At 38.7% G+C, this 25859-nt stretch overlaps 1 protein-coding gene across 2 annotated transcripts in view; it reads right to left on the bottom strand.

Annotated features, from left to right (window-relative positions):
* Zdhhc17 (zinc finger DHHC-type palmitoyltransferase 17) overlaps positions 1–25859 on the bottom strand; it is a 68558-nt gene that overhangs the window by 25587 nt on the left and 17112 nt on the right. The window contains exons 2-7 of one of the 2 annotated variants that reach the window (XM_059245255.1): positions 21757–21860; positions 20739–20861; positions 11757–11834; positions 11101–11245; positions 6821–6885; positions 6050–6212 (exon numbers count right to left, since the gene is read on the bottom strand). In XM_059245255.1, the coding sequence (XP_059101238.1) occupies positions 6050–6212; positions 6821–6885; positions 11101–11245; positions 11757–11834; positions 20739–20861; positions 21757–21860 (678 nt within the window). Of the gene's footprint in view, positions 1–902; positions 996–6049; positions 6213–6820; positions 6886–11100; positions 11246–11756; positions 11835–20738; positions 20862–21756; positions 21861–25859 lie in introns of those variants that run through there. The other variant, XM_059245256.1, reaches the window with a different exon arrangement.

Raw genomic sequence — 25859 nt, 5'->3', positions numbered from 1 at the left:
TCACAAAGTAGGTATTTTAGTACCTGCTGGATCAGAGGCTATCCTTAAGCTCATCAGTTACGGCACATTCCTTACAGACTTCACTAGCATACATGAGTGCTGTAAAGCATCCTAACACTCTATCTACCAAGTTGTCAGAAGTCTGCTTACTTCAGGGATGGTGGGAGCCTTCAGAAGAGATTAGGGAAGGAAGGAAAAGTCAACCTCTACTTCAACCACTGTGCTGGCATTCAGCCTACCAGAAACTCATCCACCCAGAGAGAAATTCCCGAAGAGAACACGAGAGCGAGCGACTGACAATCCTTCCATTGCAGTTAGAAGCTAGAGGTCCCTTTAATCCTAAAACAGGACTGCCAGGAAGGCCAGGAGTACAGGAACAAGTCAAGAGACAACAAGTACACAGCTCAGTCCTAGATGTTCCCTTTTGCTCTTACTCAGTTAAATTTTCTATATCTTTTGTAAATTAGACCCCTACATTTCCAATCTATTTAATGTCCTCTATCTGATACTTTAAACAAAAAAGACAAATTAAAACTGTTTGCCAAAATTTGAAGAATAATATTCCAATTATTTTTAAAAAAAATAACAATTGAAATTTTACTTCAAAATGCTGGATTAAAAAAGAAAGAAACAGGGAATCCTAAGGCACTTATCAAGTATGGAACAGTTTTTAAAAAAAAAAAAAAATTAAGCATAACACTACCATACAACAACAAAGAAATACAATCAAACAACAATAATTTTTTTCAAAAGCCCAGGCAGATTTTTAATACAAAACCAATGGTATTTAATAAGGAATGGGCTAATCTAGGGATATTTCTTTTAGAGAGTCCTTGCTTATTCCAGAATTCCATCACCTGAGTTTTCAGAAGCGGCTAATGAATCCGAACTATAAATATTACCTGAATAATAGCAATCCCTTGGGTAACCACTCCCAGATTATCCTGCAGTTGCCTCGGTCCAGCTGAGCACCCCTTCCACTAGAGGGCCATGTGACACCTAAGGATTGCCTAGACAGAAAGATTGAGGGAGCTTTAAAACCTTCGACTCCTCTAGTCATCCGACCACGTTCGTATAGTTCTTTCAGTCGGCTGGTAAACAGACAAACAATTCAAGAGTTGTACTAAAACCAGAGTTCAGAGTCACGTCTACATTTGGTCACTCCATGTTGCAGCCAAAATAGTAAATACTACTAACAAAAGTAACATCACAAGAATCCACATGGAGTATTTATAGACTATGTCACTGGCAGTAGACAAATTCTTCAGGGTTTTGGTCAACTAACCATGGGTAAGGTGGAAGATCACTTCAAGTTATGCCCTAGTGGGACAATCTCACTGTCAAAACTAACACTAGTTGGAGACCATTGAGGTCCAGGTATTCAAGAACTAATGAACAACTGCATTCTCCAACGATTCTCACCTCCTTCCAAGAAACTACAGGGCTCCTTCTGTCTACATCCATCCCTTGACAGGTTTAGAAAGAAAAGACTGGAAATGCTTGGGGAGCACTCAGATCAATTGTTCTTACCAAATTAAAATTTCTAAATTTATCGATGTAACAAAACCACCATAGTAAAAAAGAATTATGACATAAGCCATAAATGTGTTTTCATTCTTAGAATACAAATTACTTTTTTACCCTATGGTTAATATTTAACCATAACCTAGGGCTGTGGCTGTAAAATTCTTCTGACACTTATCTGATGAAAACCAATGATCTTCTCCCCCCCAAATGCTGTCACAGTAGTACTTTAAACAAGTCTAAGGGGTTTGTGGGTCTATCTCATCCTAGATTCATTGTGAACCTAATCTAGGGTATTTGGCTACTTCTTATGCTTCCAAATATCAACTTTAAAATATTTTAAAGTTATCTATTATTAAAGTAGTCTTCAAAATAAGTTGTCTTATTCTGATGGAAGAAATTTGCTTTATACAATAAAGGAATCTAATTCCTTTTTCAAACAAGAAATTTACAGAAGCAATTTCTAGTTAACCTAGACAGATTTAAAAGAAACTTAACCTGATTTTTAAAATATTTATTTTAGGAAAGGGCCAAATAGTTACATAGTTATAGCACAGAAAATGTTTGTTTTATCTTGTCTGAAGAACGTAACTTTTATAGCTTTTAAAATCAAATCTAGATTTGTAGCTACATCCTACCCTTACAATTCATTTTTACTTTACATTTTAAAGCTATACTTATTTTATTCTATGTGTATTAGTGTTTTGCCTGCATATGTGTACATATACTACATGACTGACAGGTGCCTGCCAAAGTCAGAAGAGGGGGTTAGAGCCCCTGACACTGGAGTTCCAGATGGTTGTGAACCACCATGGTGGTGCTAGAAAATGAACCCGGGTCCTCTGCAAGAGCAGCAAGTGCTCCTAACTGCTGAACCATCTCTCCAGCCCCTACAATTCATTTTTGGTAAGATGATCTTTCCTAGTATTTAAAATGAAAACTGAAATAAATAAATGTTGTCAAAATTATGAACAAAGAATAATGTTGGAGCTTTTAAAATTAATTTTTCCTTTTCAAAATTTGCAGTTACCTAAATAATTCGCTTTATATGGTACACAGTGAAAAGGCATACTTCATGCTGAATATTATTGAAACAGAATGAAATCCTATCATCTTCAACTCAAAATAGTACTTTCCCCTCAGCATTCACAACCTCAACACGTGTGAAAAGACAAGTTAACTAAGACAAAAGCTGTCTCACCAAAGATGCTTTCTTTCACTCTCAAATATAATCTATCGTGTCGTTCCTACTCTAAAATATAATAGATATTATTTCAAATCCTTTCAGTTATCTCCACCTCTACTCCTTGGCTAAGCTAACATGGTCCTTACAAAAACAACAACAAAAACCACCAGCCTAACTGATTTACCAATCTCCCTACTGTCTTAATGATTCAATGACTTCTTCAACCGAAACAGTACCAAAACAAAAAACACACCCTATGACAGTCTATACAAACCCTCCTGGCTCCTAGGACTTGAAAAACAATTTAGCATCTTACCTTAGCGTCTATACGATCTGGCACCTGCCTCTCAAGTCGCTTCTCGCTCACTGTACTACTAAGCCAGCCTCAGTTACCACACCTAAAACTCATCATCTTAGCCTCCTAGGCCTTGGAGTGCTTGCATTTCTTTACATGGAAAATGTGTGAACCACTGACCTCTGCAACTGATTCCTTCTCATCACAGCCTGCGAAGAAAATATCACCTCAGAGCAATTCTCCTGTCACCATCACCACCTCAGCCCTGCCATTCAACTGCATCTCATGATTCATTTATTTACTATTTCACCTCTTCAACAGAATGTACATTCGAAAACAACACAGGCCTTAGTCTGTTTTGACCACCGAGACAGCCTACCAATATTTACTGAATGAAAATGGTTTCTATTAGAAGTGGTGTTTACGCTGCAATTATACAGAGAAGGCTAGACCCAACAGAGAAGGCTAGACCCAACAGAGTGCGCAGAACGCTTGCCCTGCATGCATGAAGTCCTGGACTCAGTCTCTAATACAGGCATGCGGACTCTTTCCTTTTTACCCAATAGTCAACCCTGAATCTGTGTCAGATACAATAAAATGATTTTAAAAGGCATGGGTTTGAATAAAATGTCTACAGGCACATTAGTGAGCTCAATCATTTGGCACTGTAGAGTCTACAAGGTATTCTAATCTTGGTACCATATAAGTAATATGCCTGAACCTAGAACACACTTTAAAAAAAAGTAAAAAAAAAAAAAAATCACATGAATACTTTCAAATACCTCTACTCTTGTCATTCATTACCTTTCTATTGAAATTCATTATGGACTTTTCTATCTTACCAACATTAAGAGTTTATGCAATGGTTCACAACTTTCCATTACTTACTTTAAAAGATGTTAAAATTTGCAAACACATTGTAAATACTTAAAGAGCATGACTGAACTGTCCTAAGCTTTTGTGTAAAAATATCACTGGTTCCAAATTACCAAACTGTATATAGCCATCTTGCTTTCATAATTATTTGACATACTGTAATTCAAATACATTAACATAGCAATTAGAAAAAAGCAAATTGAAATTAATTACTTGCTGTAAAAAAATTGGTTCTATTTTTTTTTTTCAGTGATGCAAGCAATATCTTGAAATGTACTTCTAGTACAAGAAATTCAAGACTGGGCATCTGGGAAGTCAAAGATGGGATGGAACACAAATGGTAAAAATGAGAGAATCTCAGTTAACTGACCCAAAGGAACACTGGTCAAGTTTAGTTACGTATCTTCCTTCTTCTTTTGGGCTGGGCTAGGCATAGGTTACTGAAGCTGGTGTTAAGATTTTTCAGAGAGAGAATCACCTTAAAATTAATCTTTGCAATGGCAAATATTACTCTATCCTTTCTGAAGTAGCAGAACAGTGTACTGGCTGCCATAAATGTCAACCTAGGCAAAATTGAAGACTACGCAAATTTTCAATCTTTAGCCAATCGATATTTGTTAAGTGCCCATCACGTCAGTTATTATGGTATGCCAACTTTCCCTCAGCCACGTGTTTAGTAGAGCATTCTGATCATTCTGGGTAGGAAAAAGACTTAAAAAACAGAAAGAAAACACGTGATTTTATCAAATTTATAGTTTATAATATTTAAACTAAACTCAAACTTTATAATTAGACCAGTTTCTAAAAATTCACTAAGCTATGAAATAAGTTTAAAAAAAAAAAAAGCCCAAGTCATTTTTAATAGTCTAACCTTCTCTTCTTAAAGTAACCCAATAAAGGAAGAATTTTCACTATAACATAAAGAGATGCCTTGATCCAGCAAGAGGTACCTACTTTTTGATTAGCTATTTCAGGTTAGTATTAGCTTAAACTCCCTTCACATTTAATTAGCACATATCCTTTAGGCATTTATAAAACATGGTTCATAAAATACTATAAATTACAGCTAATTCTTCTAAACATTTGTCAAAAGACAGTGATTCCTGACAATTTTTGTGGTCATTCCAATTTCTGCTAAAGGACACAGTGGATCGTAAGTCTTTAAGAATGCAAAAAGTTGAGATTACCAACAGAATCAACTTTTGACATTTATGTTGTGTTTGCGTGTGCACGAAAACAAGCCACAGCACACATGCGGAGGTCGGAGTGCAACTGGAGCGCTGTCTCCTTCCACTGTGTCCTGAAGGGAGCTCAGGTCATGAGGCGTGGCAGCCAGTGCTGTTTGCCCACCGAGTCACCTTGCCAGTCCCTCAGCAGAACCTTGGGTTCGCAGACAATTATGATGTCTACAAATTTTAAAAACTCAAAGTATACATGTTATATTGTACTTGGCTCTTAGATTAATTAATTCTGTATACTTATCTTGGGTTAACTCACCACTCTGTAAACATCATAAAGGGTTTTATCAAATTTTAAAGTCTTGCTCTTTAAAGAAATAAGTTACTAAAATGACCAAGTCACAGAATCACTAGAACTTATTACGAATGATGTGTTTTTATTATTGCTGTTGTTATTATGTGTGAAGGTATGATGCACACACGGATGCTTGTGCCTTGGCATGCAGGTAGGTCAGAGGATCGCCTTGTGGAGTTGGCGCTCTCCTTCCACATCTTTACCTGGATGGGTCTGGGAGTCATTCAGCTTAGGTTGCCAGCCTTTTACAAACCAGTGATTTTACCAGCTGTGCCACTGTGCTGACAGATAATGTGCTTGCTAACTATAAACTTACATGTAATGATATTCTTAAGAAACCAGAAAGCTACTGTCGTTCATTTATAGAAGTTAAAGTATGAAATTTCTAAAATCCAGTATAATTCCACAATAAAAAGGCCACCCCAAAACGAAAAACTATTTAAATATAAGATGAAAGTAAATGACCCGAGATTTGAAAACAAATTTTTTGTAGAAGCAAAGGACTAAACTAAATAAAACGTTTCTTCTAATGTTCAGTCTTTAAAAAGAAAAAAAAGCCAACAACAAACAACATGTTTTATGGAGAGACTCATCCATTAGTGCCTTCCTTTCCTTCAACAGCAGGACGTATTTACCTTAATATTCTGGGCATCCACGTTCCCTCCAGCTTCCAGAAGGAGACTAATGACTGTGGTGTTCCCTGCTAGAACTGCCCAGTGCAGAGCAGTGTTTTTGTGATACTTGTCACCAAGGTTAACTGAAACATTGAATGTTAAAAGCAATCTAGTTGGATCCACACTGAAAAGGAAAAAAACAAACAAACAACAACAACAACCCTAATTTCAATTATCGAAATCATTACAGAGACTACACTGATTGTGGCTGCTGCATTCTCATTCCATCTTGGAACGCTCTATTCTAGCCTCAGTAACATTACAGTCAGTAATTAAATAATGTTCTAACATGAATTATCATGATATGCAACCCTATATAAAGTAATACGGTGCCAAGAGACAGCATACTTGCTCCTAACTTAAACTAAGAATTCATGTTATTAACACCTACACATTTAAAGAATAAAAAAACTTCATTTCAATTTGGACTGATACAAAAATGATTTAAAACAACTTAAAATGAATACATAAAATTTTACAATACAATCACATGAAAAGGTAATTACTTAAAAAAAAAAAGTGAACTTTTCTTCCATTTTCAGAATTAAGAGGATTACTGGGCCGAAGTAGAGACACCCAAACAGCCCGAGAGTAAGGTCTGTTCTGCACCAGTCAGTCATGGCTACAGAAGCTTTAAAGAGGACTAAGTGTGACATCCGCTGGTCTTTCTAAGCACTGGTTTCCCGCTGTGTTATGCTGAAGTGATCTCAATAGTCCATAGTGATTACATACCTATGTGTTCTATAAGCTGCCCACATTAAAGGTGTCATTCCATTCTGATCCATCATATCTACATCCTGATAATAAAGTCAGACAGCAGAGTTTTAAGATCCTAACCAAAATTAATTGGAAACATCTAATTTATACATTATGCAATCTAAAACATTACTACTCAATCAAGAATGCTTTATGAAAGTTTCTTTCTTAACTTTAAAATAAAACTAAGTACTGCCACTAATTAGCCTAACTGGCTTACAAATTATACTTTCAATCTTCCCCTTTAATGTTTTATATTTAAAGATCTTAGCTATTTTAGAATTCTAAGTGGTCCTCAAACACTATTATTACACAATCTTAATTTAGAATAAAAGACAAGTTCTACTAGTCTTTCACAAGATGAAACTTGCCATGTGACATTGTTTTGCAGTCTTCATTTTTCAGAAGGTAAAAGATATACCATAGTTTTACATTTTAATTTCCTTGACAACTTTTAGGCATTTGTAAATACTATACCTGTTAAGTCACACAAACTATGCCTAAATATTTTAAGTATGTATTGCTTTTTTATGTAGAAAAAAATTACTCAGAAAACAACTAATTTAAAAACTCAGACCATCGTATTTTACCTTTTATATAAAACACTATCATGCTAGTAAAGTTCTGTTCTTTGATCTTCTCGTATTTTTTCCTGTTAAGTTGCTTTATTTTGTGCTAGTGTCTCACCCTGTAGTCCAGGCTGGCCTGGCATTAACCATGCAGGCCTGACTGGGCTCAAACTTGTGGTGGTGCTCCTGCCTCTCAGCCTCCCAAGCAGTAGGACGACGGGCACGTGCTTGATTCTGTGTGCACCTGTGCGTGTCTCTCTCCGGGCTGGCTGTGTGTGTCTGTGCAAGCACACTTGTCCACACACGCTGGTGCAGAGGCCGGAGGCAGGTATCGGATATCTTCCTCTAAAGCTAACTCCGCTTGATTGTCTGAGACAGGGTCAGCTAGACTGACTGGCTAGAGAGCTCAAGATCCACCTGCTGCAACAGTGGGATTACCCCTCCACAGCCGGCCAATTTTACCTGCGGGCTGGAGGTGCTGCTCATGGTGGCACAGCTGGGACTCTAACTCTGAGCCATCCATCTCCCAGCCTCATTCCCTTGGTATTTTTATAACCTGCCTGCTTCTCCAGATTTTAAAAAGACTAGTGAAATGAGCCAAACTTCCAAACCAACTGCATTAGCAAAAAGACAATGAACACTTGAAAATGTTATCATTTTTTCTTTCCCAGCTAAAAGGGGAAAGAAAAAATTAAGTAAATATAAATTCTCCAAGCCCTGGTGTAACAAAGAAACTAGAATAAGGCTAATCTATGACAGTTTCCAAAGATGGTTCCTATAGTATTCAATTCTTGTGCTGTGCTGACATTTCCCTCACTGAACATGAGCTAGAATGTCCCAGCTTTAGCTGACAGAAAGAAATGCTGCTTTATAGGTTCAAGTCAGCAGAACAGCTTCTGTCTGTGTTCTTCAGGGAACTCTGAGGCACCACATAAGAGGTCTACTTCCCTGTTGAAGAGTGGTATTGTAGAGTTTGGACAATGCATAAGGAAAGGCAGAGGACTAGGGGGCCCAGCACCCCAGCTAAGAACAGGCCTCTAGCCATTTTATCAATACAAGGAATATATACACAACACATTCTGACTGTAATACAACCAGAAAAAAAAAGAAGAAAACCTAGGCAGTGCTTCTCTTAACAAAATCTATTTACTATAAAAGCATAATAAGATTAATAGGTATATAACTATTGTGATTTTATGATGCACACTCAGAAAAACAAATCAAGACCAGTAACTTAAATCCCATGTTTCCTGACAGAAACTTCATTATTTGATGCAGCAGAAAGAGGAAACATGGTTTGTTTTGTTTCATTTTAAATCATTCTCCTCAAGAGGTTATCAAAACAGAAAATGAAAGTCAAGTTTACATAAATTCAGATGACAAGTTCCAATGTTTGTGCTGGTGAGTTTTAGGTCATCATGACACAAGCTAGGGTCATTTCAGAAGGGGACTCTCAATTGAGAAAATGTCCACAGACTTGCCTGTGGTACATTTTCTATATGACTGATTTGGGAGGGCTCAGTTCACTATGGGTGATGTCACCTGGCTGGTGGTCCTGGTGAAAAGCAGGCCGAACGAGCCAGGAAGCAGTGTTCCTCAATGGCTCCCGCCTCCAGGCTCCTGCCCCGACCCCCTTTTAATGATGGACTATTGCCTGAAAATGTGAGCAAATGACCCTCCCCTCCCCAAGCTGCCTTTGGTCTTGGTGTTGTGTCACAGCAACAGAAACACTGGCTGAGACAGAAATTGGTACCAGGTCTTGGGGTACTTTGGTGATAGACTTGACCATGTGTACTGGGGAGGACTGTGGTGCCACTGTCTTTGTGCTGGAATAGTTGTTGAGGGCTGAGAGCTCAGTGGGCTGCTCTGTGGGAGCGTGGAAGACAAGGATGTTCAAAGAAATAAACACAAGCGATGGAGGTCTGGCTTGTGCAGTTTCAGAGGGAAGTTCTGCGAGTCCCTTAAAGAACCTGCAGGGACAATCAGATTTTAAGACTGTGGTTCCGCTTAGCTGGAGCTGGAGAGCTGCCTGTGGTTAACAAGAGACCAGCACCACAGAAATGAAACCTTTGCTTTACTAGAATGATTTACATTGGTGAGCCAGAGCTGAGAAATTAGCGGCGATGCAGAAGAGACTGGCAGCATCATGTAGACAGTAAACCTAGGAGTAGTTCCTCAAGGTCAGCATACAGAAGCCACGGTCTACAGGGGATGGAGGAGCGATCTTATGCTGGCAGCTGAACTTAAGAGTCGAAGAAATCATGCAGGTGGTACTAGTTTTGAAGGCATGAAGGGATCACAGAGAACAACTGAGGCTTGGCACTGTTGGTGGGACTGGAGTCCCTGAAGAGAGGCCACAAGAGGCTAATAAAAGAGGCTAATAAGTACAACAGCCCAGCTACAGCAAGACTATAGCATCTTAGAGATGGATGGCTGTGAAAAGTCCTTTCACGGAGCCGAGAAGGTTGTGAGTTAATCCCAGGTGTCCAACACTTGGCTCTTTACACTGACTTAGACTTTGATTTCGCTTTGTTCAGGCTGTGACTCTACCCTGGTTCTTCCTACTTGAAGTCAGAAAGTATTTAACTTGGTTTTTTGATTTTACAGGAGCCTGCAGTTATGATACCTTGGATATTTTAGAGACTGGATATTTTAAAGAGACAACTTTTAAAGTATAAATTTTTTAAAGGACTGGGACTTTGTAAGTTGGAACATGTTTTATATTATGATAATATTAACATGCTGTCTTGAGGACAAATGAGAAAGGAAAGGTTCTAGCTGAACTGTGATGATTCTACATCAAGTTGACAAGGGGTCAATTGTGCTGATTAGTTTTATGTCAACATGAAACAAACTACAGTCAGTTTAGCAGAGGGAACCTCAATTGAAAAACAAATGTTCTATCAGACTGGCCTGTTGGCAAGCCTGTGATGTAGTTTCTTGATCAATGATTGACATGGGAGGGCCCAGCTCACTATGGGCAGTGCCACACCTGGTCATCTCGAAGTCCTGGTGCTATAAGAAAGGCTGAGCACACCACGAAGAGTAGCCAGTAAGCAGTGTGCCCTCCATGGGCTCTGCATTAGTTCCTGTCCCGACTCCCTTTCATGATGGACTGTGATATGAAGTGTAAGTAAAACAAAGCCTTTCCTCTCAAAGTTGCTTTTAGTCTTGGTGTTTTATCACAGCAACAGAAATCTTAAGAATATTTAAGGGAAATAGTTAAAGGGAAAAAATTAATAGATTATAAATGTTCCCCTTATTTTCCACTATTTATTTCTATCACACTTACAAATTAAAAACCGCCGGGCGGTGGTGGCACACGCCTTTAATCCCAGCACTCGGGAGGCAGAGCCAGGAGATCTCTGTGAGTTCAAGGCCAGCGTGGTCTACAGAGCGAGTTCCAGGACAAGCTCCAAAGCTACACAGAGAAACCCTGTCTCGAAAAACCAAAACCAAAAACAAAAATTAAAAACCAAATTAATGGAGAATTAGCTAATTTGTGACTATATTTGCTTTTAAGTTCACTAAAAACTCAGTATCAAAATAACTACATTCATTTCTCCATTCACCAGAAAATAGTACTTAAGCATTTCCAGGTTTTACAAATGTAATGCTAAGACTATCAGGCATTTAAGCCATGAAGAATATCTGATTAAAACACACACTAGTAAGACTTTTTTTTACCTGTCCTTTTGCTATAAGATAAGCAACAATTGAGGTATGTCCAAACTGAGCAGCCAAATGGATACAGCTGCATCCTTCCCCATCAATTAATGAGGGATCTGCACCATATTTCATTAGTTGCACAACCATGGATAAATGGCCTTGTCTAAAAAATAGAAAGACAAACATTTAGACCTAAAGTTATTTCAAAGACAGTCTTCTGGAAAAGAGAATACTTGGGGAAGGTAATGATGGGAAGTTAAATCATGTATTTTATGAAGTTGCTTTAAAACAAGACAAAGGAGTTTATGGCTCTTGAAAGTCTTAAATGGAAGAACAGCCTTGATAACTTAATGAAAACGATCCTCACTTCTTTAAATATCACAATTACTAAGTTAGTTCCATTCCAATATGACCGTAAAAGTCCCAAGAACTAACCTAACCTGCTTAACTGTAAACACACACACACTTCCAAAGTATTACATTTACTAACCAAAATGACTCAGCCCTTACAACTGGATTAGAATGCTTTCTGAGGACAGCTGGTAACTCTGCTTCCAATGAAGGTTCCACTGGGCAGCAATAAATAGATGACAACTATATCAAGTACAGACATACCATTAAAAACAAAAAATAAAGGAGGCCCAGGGGAAGGGTGAATAGAAGTAAATGTTAACCTTGTGGCCCAGTGCAATGGAGTTGAGTTCAGGTCTCCTCCAAGTTGATCCACAATAGCACCTTTCGAAATATAGTATCTGTAAAATGAAGTTTACAGTAATTTAGATAGTTTTCATCTTCAACTTTAGAAAATTATTTGAAAAATAAAATGTTTTCCACTTGAGTATCAACTGATTTTGTGCCTTTGAAGATAAACGGTCTTTTGAAAGTTTAAAAAACATGTTTAGTAGAATTTCATATTATATATGTACATAGTACATACATTCATGTACTAGAAAAAAAAGGAAATAATTTTTAAAACTATTAAAAAAAAGTGGCAAGGCAGGCAGTGGTGGCACATGCTTTTAATCCCAGCACTCGGGAGGCAGAGGCAGGCGGATCTCTGTGAGTTCGAGGCCAGCCTGGGCTACAGAGTGAGTTCCAGGAAAGGCACAAAGCTGCACAGAGAAACCCTGTCTCGAAAAACAAAAACAACAACAAACAAACAAACAAACAAAAAAGCCAACTAATCATATAGAAACAATCAGACAATCACAGGGATCTGAGCAACACACAAACTTTTGGGATGAGGTAGTTGTCCATACAAGAGCCAAGAACAGTGTACACAGTCGGTAAGGACATCTGTGTCAGCAGTCCGCACTGCCAAGGACCCAGAGGGAATAAGTTTTCAGTACACACAATAAGACAAACTGAACTTCTGGGGACTATGCCCTATTTACCATCTTATGCCTGATAATCAAACATAAATAGTTAAAATCAGATACATCAATGGAAGATCACTGGAAGGGACACAGTCTGGGAACAAAAGCTTACAGAATCTGAGCATGATAATTAGAACTGAGAACTGAATATTATATGCTCCTTAACAACCAAGTTCCTCCTCCTTCTGAACCCTACAAAAGGAAGCCCTAAACAATCAGGGCCTGTGGTGGTTTGAAGGAAAATGGCCCCCGAAGAGAGTGGCACTGAGTGGCTTGTTGGAAGAAGTGTGTCACTATAGAAGTGGGCTTTGAGGTCTCATTTATGCTCAAGCCACATCCAGCACCTCAGACCACTTCCTGTCGCCTGTGCAAGAGGTATAACTCTCAGCTACCTCTCCAGCACCATGTCCACCTGCATGCTGCCTTGCTCCCCACCATGATGATAACTGACTAAACCTCTGACTGTAAGCAAGCCTTCCCAATTAAATGTTTTCTTTTATAAGAGTTGCTGTGTCTGGGTCTGTAGTCCAGCAGCAGCTGGAGTCCGTGTCACTTCAGGGGACCTTAGGAACCACGTGAGATGAAATCAGGGCCATGCTGAGCCTGCCCTGCCCTTTGCTGCCCCAGGGAAAGCTGGCTTTGCCTCTCTCTGGACACTGCAGCAAGAGAGTTGGCTCCTGCACCTGCGAGAGATGGCCCCATCCCTAACCACAGGTGAGGGTGACCAGATCCTGAGGGCATGGGCATAGGGGAGCTGACTCTGCCCCCTCACCTGAGGCAGGTGGCCCCAGTGGCCCAGACTGATCAGCTTAGGTACTATTCAGGCCCACAGCCTAGCCTTGGGTTGGCCCAAACTAACATCTACCCATCAAGGACCTGCTGAAGGGACTGGTCCTCTGGAACAATATCTGCAGGATCTCCATGACTCCAGTGATGATGGTGTACCAGAAACCAGACGCCTTGAACCAGACCAGTGAACAATGCAAAGAACAGGCTAGTAAAGCTGATTGGACCAAAGGACGTACTATATGATGACACACAGAGGTGTCACCAGGATGAATAAAGATGTGTTGGAGAGGCGGGAAAGATGGAGGAGTTAAGGGGTTTGTTGGGTTTTTTTGTCCTTGTTTTTGTTTGTTTGCTTTGTTTTCTTTTGGGGGGGCTAGAGGGGTGAGAGGAGGATGGGGGGCTGGGAGGTGAGCAGAACTGGGGTGCATGATGTGAAACTCCCAAAGACTCAATGAAGAACTGTAAAAAAAAGAAGCAGCAGCTCTAAAGAGTTGCTGTGGTCATGGTGTCTTTTCACAGAACAGAAACCCTAACTAAGACAGGGCCTCTCTCCGTCCTGGGGCCACTGTCACTCCTGACAGTGTTTTTCTTTCTGATCTGTATTATTGCTTTGCTTCTGAACAGTTTCTTTGCTACTCTGTAAAACTGTTCACACCTCTGTTCAATTTTTTGAATAAGAAGAAGCCAAGAACTTAAAAGACTTGGCCCAGACCACTGGTAACAGAAAAGGCTCCAAGCCACCCCTGTGGGCTCTGGAAAATACAGACTTTAACATGAACCTGGCTGAATCAGATAAATATCCTTGTAGCTAGCTTAGGTTTCCAGTTATTTACCAAAGATAGCCAGGAACATGAAAGAACAACATAAAAGAAACAAAATCACGTTGTAGACAAGGATCACAAAAGAAATAAACTTAGTTTGTTCACATATAGAAAACAAGGCTGAAAATTCCAGCAACTAGTGATTTAAGTAAGAATTTTTAAAAACTAATACAAATAAAAGTAAGAATAACAGAACTATAAATAAGTTAGAAGAAGTTTCTCCAATGAAAGAGATGAAAAGAAAGAACACACATGTAGGAGAGACAGTATCAGGTGAAAGGGTTAACACATGTTCTACTGGAGCTAGAGCAGGCCAGCCAAGAACATATGGCAGACACAGTATTTAAAGAAGCTGCAGCCAGATCCTGCACAGCCTTTGCGAGGGTCTGGGCAACATGCAACTAACAAAAGTAAGTCCACCTTTCCAAATTTCATCACAAAAATACAAAGAATATGAAAAACCAACTACACACACACACACACACACACACACACACACACACTCCACCAGTGAGTGCAATAGAAATGTTTGCTGATGAGAATTACTAGAGGAACGCCAGGACAGAGAATGTAAAAGAGCAATCATAAATGTCATCGAAGAATTAAAAGAGTTTAAAGACACAAATAGCTCAATGAACTTTAAAAGAATAAACACCTGAATGATACCCAAGAAAAGACAAACATACTGTCAAATAAAGAAATGATGTATACCTTGGTGATATGTAGAGCATTTTAAAAAATATTTGTGCGCAACTGTGAGGTTCCAGTTGCCTCAATAGGACTGCCCTACAAAAGCTTTCCTCTATGGAAAGAGCTTTATTCATGTCTATCATAAGGCCACATGTGAAAGAAGAGAGAAAAGATAACTCTAGAGGTATTAAAATCAACTGTAAAATAAAATATTATCAAGTATCTTTATGTGCTAACATAGAATTAAGATAGCATTTTGATGGATAAAGTTAAAAAAATACATGGAAACACAAGGTATGTATTGGAAATGACAGAAACAATCCAGGATTTGCACATGGAATTCAATACAGAGAAACACTGAAGAGCACTCAAGCTGAAATAAAGATGGAACTGGAAAGCCCCAAACTCAGTTCTAAACTCAAGAGAAAATTTTTTCAGGTAGAATGAATCAAGCACAACACAGACTATCAGGACTCCAAGACACAGCAGAGACCCTACATGAAATAAGCAAAGAACGTGAAAAACAATTACAATACAGGAAGTGTGTAACACCATCAAAAGACCAAACCTTCTCATTACGAGGAGGAAGAACCACAGGTCAGTGGCATAGACAGACTTTACACAAAATCCAATCACACAGAACACTAAACAGACAAGACCAAAAAAGAAACTTCTCATGGTATTTCAAAGTTAAAACGCTATAAAGACAAAGAAGAGTACTGAAAGCTTCAAGGAAAAAACACAAATCACAGACAGAAGAAAACCATCAGAACTGCAGCTGATTTCTCAACGGAAACTCTGAAAGCCAGAAGAACTTAAAGCAGTGCATCCTAATTCTAAACCCAGACTGCTAACCTCGACTGACAGACCCAGCAAAACTATCTCCCATGACTGAAGGAGAAAGAAAAACTTTCCACAATACAAACAGCCTACAATAAAACTGTATCAGCAGACCAAACCTAAAGAAAACACAGGAAGAAGCAATAGCTGAAAAGAATACGCACTGCCAAAGATACTTAAAAAAAAAAAAAAAAAAATGAAGCTATAATTACCGAAACAAAAGGTACCACTGAGAACACAAGCACCACTGAAAGTCAACAACACAATTACTGAATTCAACACACACCTTCGTTGATAACTTTAAGTAATAATAACTTCAACTCTCCAATCAAAAGATACGGTTGGCTGAATGGACCAAGGAACAAAAACCCGTCTGTTGTCTACAATAAACAATCTTACCTTTAAAGAGTCAACACCTCATGCACCTCCGAGTGAAAAGATGGACAAAAGTACTCCGATCAAGCAAGGAAGGACAAGGAGGCAAGCAGGGTCAATACCCTAATAAGTGACAACAGACTTCAAACTAAAGCTAATTGTAAGTAATAAAGAAGGACACTTCATTCTAACTAAGAAAACAATCAACCAAAAAGGTATACCATCCTAAAGACACAGGCACCAAACTCTGGTGCCCCCAACTTCGTAGAAAGTGTACCATTGGAATGAAAGGCAAAGATTAACATCAATTCATCAATAGGAGGTGATTTCAGTATCCCACTTTTCTCCAATGCACACGTCATCTGGACAAAAAATAGCACAGAAACATCAAAATTAAATGGCATCATATATCAAATGGACTTAACAGTTATCTACAGAATATTCCATCCAAACACCAAAGAATACACATTCTACTCAGCACATGGAAGCATCTCTAAACTAAATCAAATCATAGAAAAAAACAAGTCTTAAAAAATTCAGAAAGGCTGGAATGTCTCTGTGTACCTTTATCTGACCACAATGCAATAAAACTTCCAAGTGCACAAACTCATGAGTACTGTGATTAATCTAATATTTGACAAAGATGCCAAAAACATATACTGGAGAAAAGACAGCATCTGCAATCAATGGTGCTGGGAACATTGGATGTCCATGTGCAGAAGAATGAAATTAGACTCATACCTATCACATTGCACAAAAAGGAATCACAGGAATCAAAGATCTAAATGTGAAACACGGAAACTTTTAGAAGAAAACAGGTAGCACCCTACAAGACATAGGTATAGGAAAGAATTTCCTAAAGAGGATCCCATCTGCTCAGGAATTCAAGCCAACAATTGCAACAGGGACCCCATAAAATTAAAAGGCTTCTTCAACACAGCTAAAAAAAAACAATCAAATAAACAGGAAGCCCACAAACTGGAACAGAATCTTTGCCTGATATCTATATATACATAGATAGATACACATACATACATACATATATATAATGACAGATGATTAATATTCAGAATATATTAGGAATTCAAAATATAAAGAGTCAAAAACAATCCAAATGACCCATTTTTAAAAAATGGGTTTGAGATAAGACCTGAACAGTTTTCAAAAAAAGAAATAAAACTGAGTAAGAAATACACTGGCCAGGCATGGTGGCACATGCCTTTAATCCCAGCACTCAGGAGGTAGAGAAGCAAGCAGATTTCTGTGAGTTCAAGGCCAGCATGGTCTATATAGCAAGTTCCAGGACAATCAAGACTACATAAAGAGATCTTGTCTCAAAAAAAAAAAAAGAAATATCTCAAGAACTGTTCATCAGTGCTAGCAACTAGGGAACTGCAAATCAAAACAATTCTGAGAATTCATCTTATCCCAGTCAGAATGGCAAACATCAACAGAACAAACACTGGAGAGGATGTGGGGGAAAGTGAACCCTCATTCACTACTGGAGGAATTACAAATTAGTTCAGCCACTCTGGAAGTCAGAGTAGAGAATCTTCAAAAATCTAAAGATTAATGTATCATATGATCCCATATATATATATAGATATATATATATAGATAGATATATATATATCTATCTATATATATATATCTCCTTCCTCGGTGTATGCCTAAAGGATTCACTCAAAACCCCACTCCACAGATACTTGCTCAGCCAGGTTCACTACCACTTTATTCACAATAACTAGGAAATGCAAACAACCTATATGTCCTTCAGCTGATAGGCACATAATGAAAATATGGTACATATACACGATGGAGTACTACTGAGCTGTAAGGAAAAATGAAACCATGGAATTTGCAGGTAAATGGGTGGAACCATCATGGAATAGATCATATTGAGTACGACAGCACAGACCTAGAAAGACAAATATTACAATTTCTTTCTCATCTGTGGATCCTAGCACCAAATCTTCAGATGTGAGTATATAACTTGGAGTAACTACATAAACAGAAGTAAAAAGGGATCATGGCAGGGACAGAGAAGCAACAGAGAAGGGAACAGCAAGGTGCAAGGAAAAACAGAGGACATTTAATTAGGGAGGGAGGAAGAAGGGAGATAAATACAGAAGGAGGGAGAAAGGTTAAATCACAATAGTGATGTCTGAAAAGGTCCTAGGGAATCATATTATATATTCACCAGAAATTACATATAATACGTAAGTCCAAGTATGCACATATAGTTCAAGTGAAATATCCCATCTGAGATGCCAATGCTTACCTCAAAGAGCCATAGACCATCTAAGGAAAATCCCAGCACCAGGCACAGGAAGCTCCCTGTGCCAGTCAGTGTTGCCCAAACCGATTCTAGAACATTATAGGCTACTGCTATTGCCTTTGGTCACAGAGGTTGAAGGGAACTCTCTATTGTTGAAGACACTGTGCATTTGGACGTAGGTCCCAGAGAATCTGAAATGGGTCTGAGTGGAAAGCCTCCTCTCTTGATTTAACCTTTCTCCCTCCTTCTGTATTTATCTCCCTTCTTCCTCCCTCCCTAATTAAATGTCCTCTGTTTTTCCTTGCACCTTGCTGTTCCCTTCTCTGTTGCTTCTCTGTCCCTGCCATGATCCCTTTTTACTTCTATTTAGTTTTCATAATACCAAATGGTGCCATAAAAGCTTCTGAGAGAGGGAAACAACCACAGTTCTTACCGGACCATGATAACCAGAGCATGGCACAATGTCCCTAAGGGTACAGTATTAGCATGCATACCTTGGCAGTAACCACCAGCTCTCTAATTTAACTTAAGGCCCACAACAAGATGGAAATCATGTATGGAACTAGAATCCTAGCCAACTACCCAAGGCTAGCAAAGTTGTCCATCTTAGAGAACCTACAACAACCCCTTTACTAAACCAGCATAATTCCCAACTACATTCTAAAAGCTTATCCTTATATCCACATGTAAATATCCATCTTCTCTCTCATTAAAGAAACATCTTGCAACAGATGGAGGCCATTATAGAAAACCACAACCATTCAAAACGCAGACAACAAGTGACCCTGTGCTACCCAGCCCCAACAGATACAATTCCTGCACCGAAGGCTCATGGATCACAGCAGAAGAGGAGATGGGAATGTTGGACAAGCTAAAGGAACAGGAAGTCGGCTCTGAGACTGAATCTCTTAGAAATAGCAGAGAAGCTGCACCTATGAAGTCTCATCAACATGGCTACTAAACATGACCCAAGGGGGAAAGCTCATGAGGCCTCAACCCTAGAAAAGAACTACAGACGACTAAAGGAAACAGAGAAGGAGACACAGTATTTATTCTCCAGAGAAGAGCCCCAGATTGGCTGGTTATCCTCTACAAAGTGGTCAGCCCTGAAATCACAGACGTAATACCACTGACACTATATGAACTGAGCAGGTTGTATTTATTTATTTAGAGATGTATGTAGAGCCATACATGGTAACAATAATTAGTTACGAGTTTGAGAGAGAGCAAGGGGGTACATGGGAAGGACTAGAGGAAGAAAGGGAAGGCAAAAAAAAAAAAAGAGTAACTTTAATTTAAAAAATGTTAACCCACAAAAAAAAAAAAAATCAAAATTACTTGAATTCTCATTCAAGATAAATGAAAAGAAATTCATACTTTTTGGATTCTTTATATCAAACTGCAGAAACAAGAAATAGAAAATCTTAAGAGGAAGCAAACAAAACAAAACCTGAAAAGCACAATGCTTAGATGGATTTCTCAACGGTGACAACAGCCAGAAAACAGACCAATGACCGTTGGGATGGGCACAACAAAGAAAACAAGACATACCAGATCTATGAACCTTTCGATTGAAGCTTTCTATTTCCTGTGACAGCTTCCTTCATAAAGACGAAATACAGTCCTCCCTAACAAAGCCGAATTAGATACGAGAGTGCACACTGAGGGTGAAGCCTGTCAGGAAACTGAAGGAGGGAAGGAGGAGCAAACAGAGCGCGCTCCACAGGAAGCCCCCTCGGGGACTTCAGCACTCCCATGCTGTCACTGTCATCTCTGCTAGGACTTGGGTGGCCAGTTCTTCCCCTGGCTTCAATACCTGTCTGCTCCTCACTCTCTGTGCTGCATTCACATGTCCACTCCAAGCAGTTTCTTTTAGATTCATGTCCTCATCTAAAAAATCTACATCAAAATTATCCAGAGATTATGACCATAGACTCCTATCACTCGGCTCTTGCGTATCTCTTTCTTATCAATGGTAAGCAGATTTACACTAAAGCACAGAAACCACTTTATCCTTAGGATGTGAAGTACTTAGCCCACAGCCCTGTGTGGACCAGGAAAGAATATCACCTGTTACTGTTTGAACACAGCTCTCCTTTGCTGCTTTTCCTATCTAGAATCCATACTCAGAAGGCAGGAGCCAAGTGACATTACTCAAATTCATGTCTGAGTTGAACCTTTATTAGCTGTGATATTGGGAAGCACAGTTAAGCTTTCTGCTTCAGTTTCCTTACACACAGAAACTGTTAGTTACATCAGAAATGGCGTTATTTCAACAATTATGGTGGAAAGGAAATACATGTGGAGAAGTACTCTGTATAACTGGACTCATACAAGCTTTCAATGTATGTTAAACCTAAGTTGGTTTTCTTCAAGGTATACAGAATATAAACTATGAAAGCTACGGATTTTAGAAATCATTAATTCTTATGATGATTACTTAACCCAGAAGCTTATTAACGATGAGCGAGCACAGGAAGCACATACTTGACTAAATCTATCCTGTTATTGATGGCAGCCCAGTGCAGAAGCGTGACATTCTCTTTGTCTGGTTGCCGAACATCGTAGCCTGCTTCCACCAGTTCTCGGCAGCGTTCGTATATTCCGTATCTAGAAAAGAGAACAAGAAATGCTACAACTCCTTAAACACCGAGAGCTGAGCTCGGTGTTTTCAGAAGCAATGCATTTTTGGAGACAGGACAGTCCAGGTTGGCCTTCAACACACAGCAACCCCTTGACTCAGCTCCCACATTGCTGGAATTACATGTGGGTGACATCACACTTGGTTGGCTTAGTGCTTCATTTTCATACTTAGAATTAAAACTATTTTCCAACATATAACATTACTTTGAAATTATTAGTATTTCAACATCTTTCACTAACTAACCCTTTTTTTTACAATTTGAAAATATTTCATTTGTAACAATGTAAAATTTCATGAGGTTCAAGATTTAAAAAAATCAGAAAAAAAAACCCACGAATCAGCTAATTTCTTTATATCATAACCTCATGTTTCTCCCCTGTCTGCAGATAGAAACACCTGTTGCATTTCAACTTCCATGTGATTTGAATTATAATATTCTTAGATTCATCACTTTCTTGTCCAGTCTCAAAGACCAATATAATCTGACATTGGGAAGATCAGATTTTGAACATTTTTGTGATATCCCCCTTTGTATAATAAATATATATGCATATATAACATTGACTACACTGTATTTATATACCTGGCTGAGTGGTAGGGAATATGGGATGGACCCTTATGTTTTTAACTGAAAGTTACTTTTAAAGTTGGAAATGTTTTCTAGTTCACACTGAATATTCTTAAGGTAAAATAACAAACTTCCACAAAATTGCAAGTAGCAAAAGTGAACAGCTCATGGGAATTACAGCAATTTACCTGAGATACTGACATTTTCCCCAAGGCAATAGAATACCATATCTCATAATCATACTTCACTTCAAACAAATGTCAAGAAGAAAACCACCACAACAAAAACCTTACTGTGTAGCCTTGACTATGTCCCATGTGCTATAGTCATCAATGTGAGTCTTTCGCCCAAGAGGTTCACCGTATCCATGGTTATAATGGCTTTGTGGTTTGATTTCCTATCAAAGACAAAAAGCACATAAGCAAGAAATGAAAAACTGCAGAAAATATTTTCATATTTTTATTTTTGTGTTATTTGACAAATATTCATTATTGAAATAATTATGTTTAACTTACTCAACCATCCCTAGTCTAAAGAAAAAGCATGGTCAAATAAATCTTCCCTGTGGTGATATATTGTTTCTCCCAAAATATTGTGCACTCTAATCAAGTCTATCTGAGGATCAGAGGAAAAAGCCAGTCACTATAGTAAACATAGAGGTCAGACAATGGTAGCACACGCCTTTAATCCTATCACTCGGGAGGCAGAGATCCATCTGGATCTCTGTGAGTTCAAGGCCACACTGGGAACAGAGCCAGGCATGGTGGTACATGCCTTAAATTCCAACACTAGCTAACCACAAAGGTCTGGAGGTCTGTAGAGACAGATAGGAAGTGATGTAGCTGGGCAGAGAGAGGTCTCTTTGGAGACTGAGGTGTGGGTGAGGTGAGGTTGTCTGTGGTTTGTCCTATTCCTCTGATCTCTCAGTTTTTCACCCCAATATCTGGCTCCAGGTTTTTATTAATAAGATCATTTAACAATTCATCTTACACTTCCTCTTTATATATTCCCCAAACTAGAAAGCTGAGACTAAAAATTAATGATAAATTAGTAACTGTCTTTTGTACCACAAAACTCTTTAACGTTTTTCTGAAATTCTCATTCTTTTGTGCCAACTTTTCTATTACTCCAGAATAACCTTACCTCCAACTCTATGTCTCAGATAAAATATAATACATTTCTCTTTGAGAAATTTAACATGTAAGAAGATTCCTCTTCTAAGCATGGTGGTGCATGCCTTTAACCCCTGACACTCCACTCGGGAGGCAGAGGCAGGCGGATCTCCATGAGTTCAAGGACAACTGGCCTACAGAGCAAATTCCAAGGTAGCTAGAGCTACATAGTGAGAGTTTGAGGCCAGCCTGGTCTACACAGTCAGTTCCAGGACAGCCAAGACTACATAGAAGGTCTCAAAATGAAAGGAAGGAGGGAAAGAAGGAAGGAAGGAAGGAAGGAAGGAAGGAAGGAAGGAAGGAAGGAAGGAAGGAAGGAAGGAAGAAAGAAAGAAAGAAAGAAAGAAAGAAAGAAAGAAAGAAAGAAAGAAAGAAAGAAAGAAAGAAAGAAATTTTCTACTGTATTATTTTTGAGAATTTCCTATTAACATACTTTCGAGTAGGAGGACTTTATTCTGCTAGAGTCCTGAGATTCATTTAACATGTCTGAACTAGACTTCTATATGCAAGATTAGATATTACCTATTTTCTTACTTAGAGATGTCTGTCCCATTTCTAGAATTGCTGATTTATGGCTTCAATGTATTTCTGACATACGATTAATAGTTACATACATTCATCTTTTCCTTGGGCTTCTCTAGTCTCAGTTTTTATATTTAAATACAACTATAATTATTAATGCCACTTACCAAATATTCCCCCTTGTCTTCTCAGGTACATATTACTATACTGTACACCCCTGGCCATTTGAAAGAAATCTGTGTAAGTGATAGGTTTTATTTTTAACTGAGTATCAACAAAGAATATATGCCTCACTCTCACTTCCTGTGTCACAGACACTCGCAATCCTTTTAAAGAGTCAAAACAGTCATGCTATTCCAAAAGCAGCCACTGCTTACCCCATAATGTATGTGCTGCATGAACCGGCAGCATTGAAGCTGTTAACATTTTAGGGTTGAGACTGCAGGAAACCTACTTCACCCTAACTAATATAATCGTGAGAGCTATTTATTTTGGGAAGTACTATACAGATAGATCTTTATAAATCTAAATTATATTTTAGAGATGGCTGTAACCACAATATGGTTTTACTAATTTATGTTCACAAATATCTTATATATGTGGCTATACATAAGAAATTATTTTAGAATATCTCTTTGAATAGTCTAAAGTACAATCCAATTTCCTAAAAATAAGTGGTATTGTTTTCTCATTTTCATGCCCATAGCATTAGCAAAATCATTAAGTCACTTAACACTGAACATTTTATAAGTCTAACTGATTCTTGCCAATGACTGTGTGGAGTTGGAATGGTACAGGTCCAGAGACAAATTATCTTAGACTAGCTTAGCTTCCTGAATGACTCCTTGCAGTCTAACTGTACACGAACTAACACCTTTTAACTATAAGGCAAACACTTCTGGATTGTCCGAATAGAACCCTAGTTTCTTTCCATCAATCCCCAAACTAAGAATGACCTTAGACAGCATTCGAGGTCTATGAGAAAGACATCCCTGCTTTGTGAACCCATTTTCTTGACACTTCCATTAATGTACTGTAAAGGTGTCTGGAGTTAAAATTCTCTGTTCTATTCCTATAAAACCTTGAAGCTTGTCACAACTTTAGAACATGGTACCTGGGGTAATCTAAATCTGTGCTTCGAGGCCATACTTAGATCTAAAACAATTTCTTACTCCTTTTCAGGTGAGAACAATGTTTTGGCTTTTCACTTGAGAGCAATTATCAGTTTTATCTTCCAACTCAAGATTCTGAACAGCATCCTTTTACTACATCTCAGTGGATGGAAATGATCTTGGAAGTCCTTTTTCCTCCTTCTTGACCAACAGTACATACCAGCATTCTAACTCAAGTCCTCAACATATTTCCAGTGAGTTCCAAAATACTGAGTCAGATACAAAATGATTCTGAAAGATTCTGAGGAACTATAATTATAAGATGTCTTTTCTTTTAAAACCTAAGAGTTATATACATGCATACATTGTTATTTAAACTCAATTACCAAAATGTAATCTGAGTGGTGCAGAAACAGGGTTAAAAATTCTAAGCATTATGAACAATTTCTTAGAAGAATGTAAAACTCACATCTTTGAGAATAAACAAAGGCAATACGAATCTAATGTAATATGTAGCAGAGATCAATTAGCAAGGCTTATGCAAGAAATAACAAGATTAGATACACAAGTAATCCTGCCAACTAATGCAAAAGCATCTCCTGACTCTGACACCAGCTAGTCCTTTCCTGCCTGTCCTGTGGAGGAGACTAGTGGTGTCCCACTTCTGTTGAGCTACTGCTCTTCACTGAGCTACACTCCCAGGTTTTCTTGTTTGCTAAAAGGCATTTATTTCTGCCTAATGAAATGTCCTAGCTAGAGAACTCATTCAACCTTGACTCTTGACCCAAAGCTCAAGAATGCTTTTCTCTAAACAAATCCTCCCTGGCCCCTTTCTCTGTATCCCCCTTTAAACACTCTCTCACTCTGTCCAGACTACTGCCCCATTACTCTCTTCAAATGTTCATGATCGGGTCTATCAAGTAAGTGAGACTATTTTAGCAATCGTACAAATCCTCCATGAACCTGTCCCAGCTTATGTTTTTCAACTTGTCTCTACTGCTCTCCTTCTCCTATACGTTTGCATGCTGCATACTTTAAAAACCGTGCTGTCTTCCATCTTAGCTCGTTAGTCATCCTAATTGGAAGTAGCACTGGGTTTTCACAGTTCAGGTTCACTTACCCCTCCTCTTGTTGCCCTCGGGCATCTAGCTAGCTACCCTATTACCTGAGCTCCCGTCACTGTGAAAATGACTCACGAAGCATTGTGGGAAGGAATGATGTTAGTTATCACTGCTGTAACAAACCCAGTGGCTTCAAGCAACACGAATGTATGATTTTAGGCTTCTGGATCAGAAACCCCACATCACTGCTCTTGCTTGCTAAAGGCAGGAACAACTCCCCATCTCAGATCCTTCGGCATCTCTGCAAAGACTTTCCTTCAGAAGTAATAGTCGTTGGTTCCAAGAGTTAGGTCCCACTATCTTAGGGGGGGAAAGGGGTACTTGCCCACCAGAGGATAAACAAGACTGGAGAAGAGACAAAGTCCAAGCTGCAGAATTGGCTCTGCATGTGGTTGTCTCTCAACTCCTGAATACCTATGGAGCTATTCAAGTACAACTTTCTCAACTGGGACATCTTCGGAGTTCTGAG

This window comes from Peromyscus eremicus, chromosome 18, assembly GCF_949786415.1.
Source record: "Peromyscus eremicus chromosome 18, PerEre_H2_v1, whole genome shotgun sequence".
NCBI lineage: Eukaryota > Metazoa > Chordata > Mammalia > Rodentia > Cricetidae > Peromyscus > Peromyscus eremicus.
The sequence above is the reverse complement of the archived record's forward strand: the minus strand, read 5'-3'. Positions and strand labels throughout refer to the sequence as shown.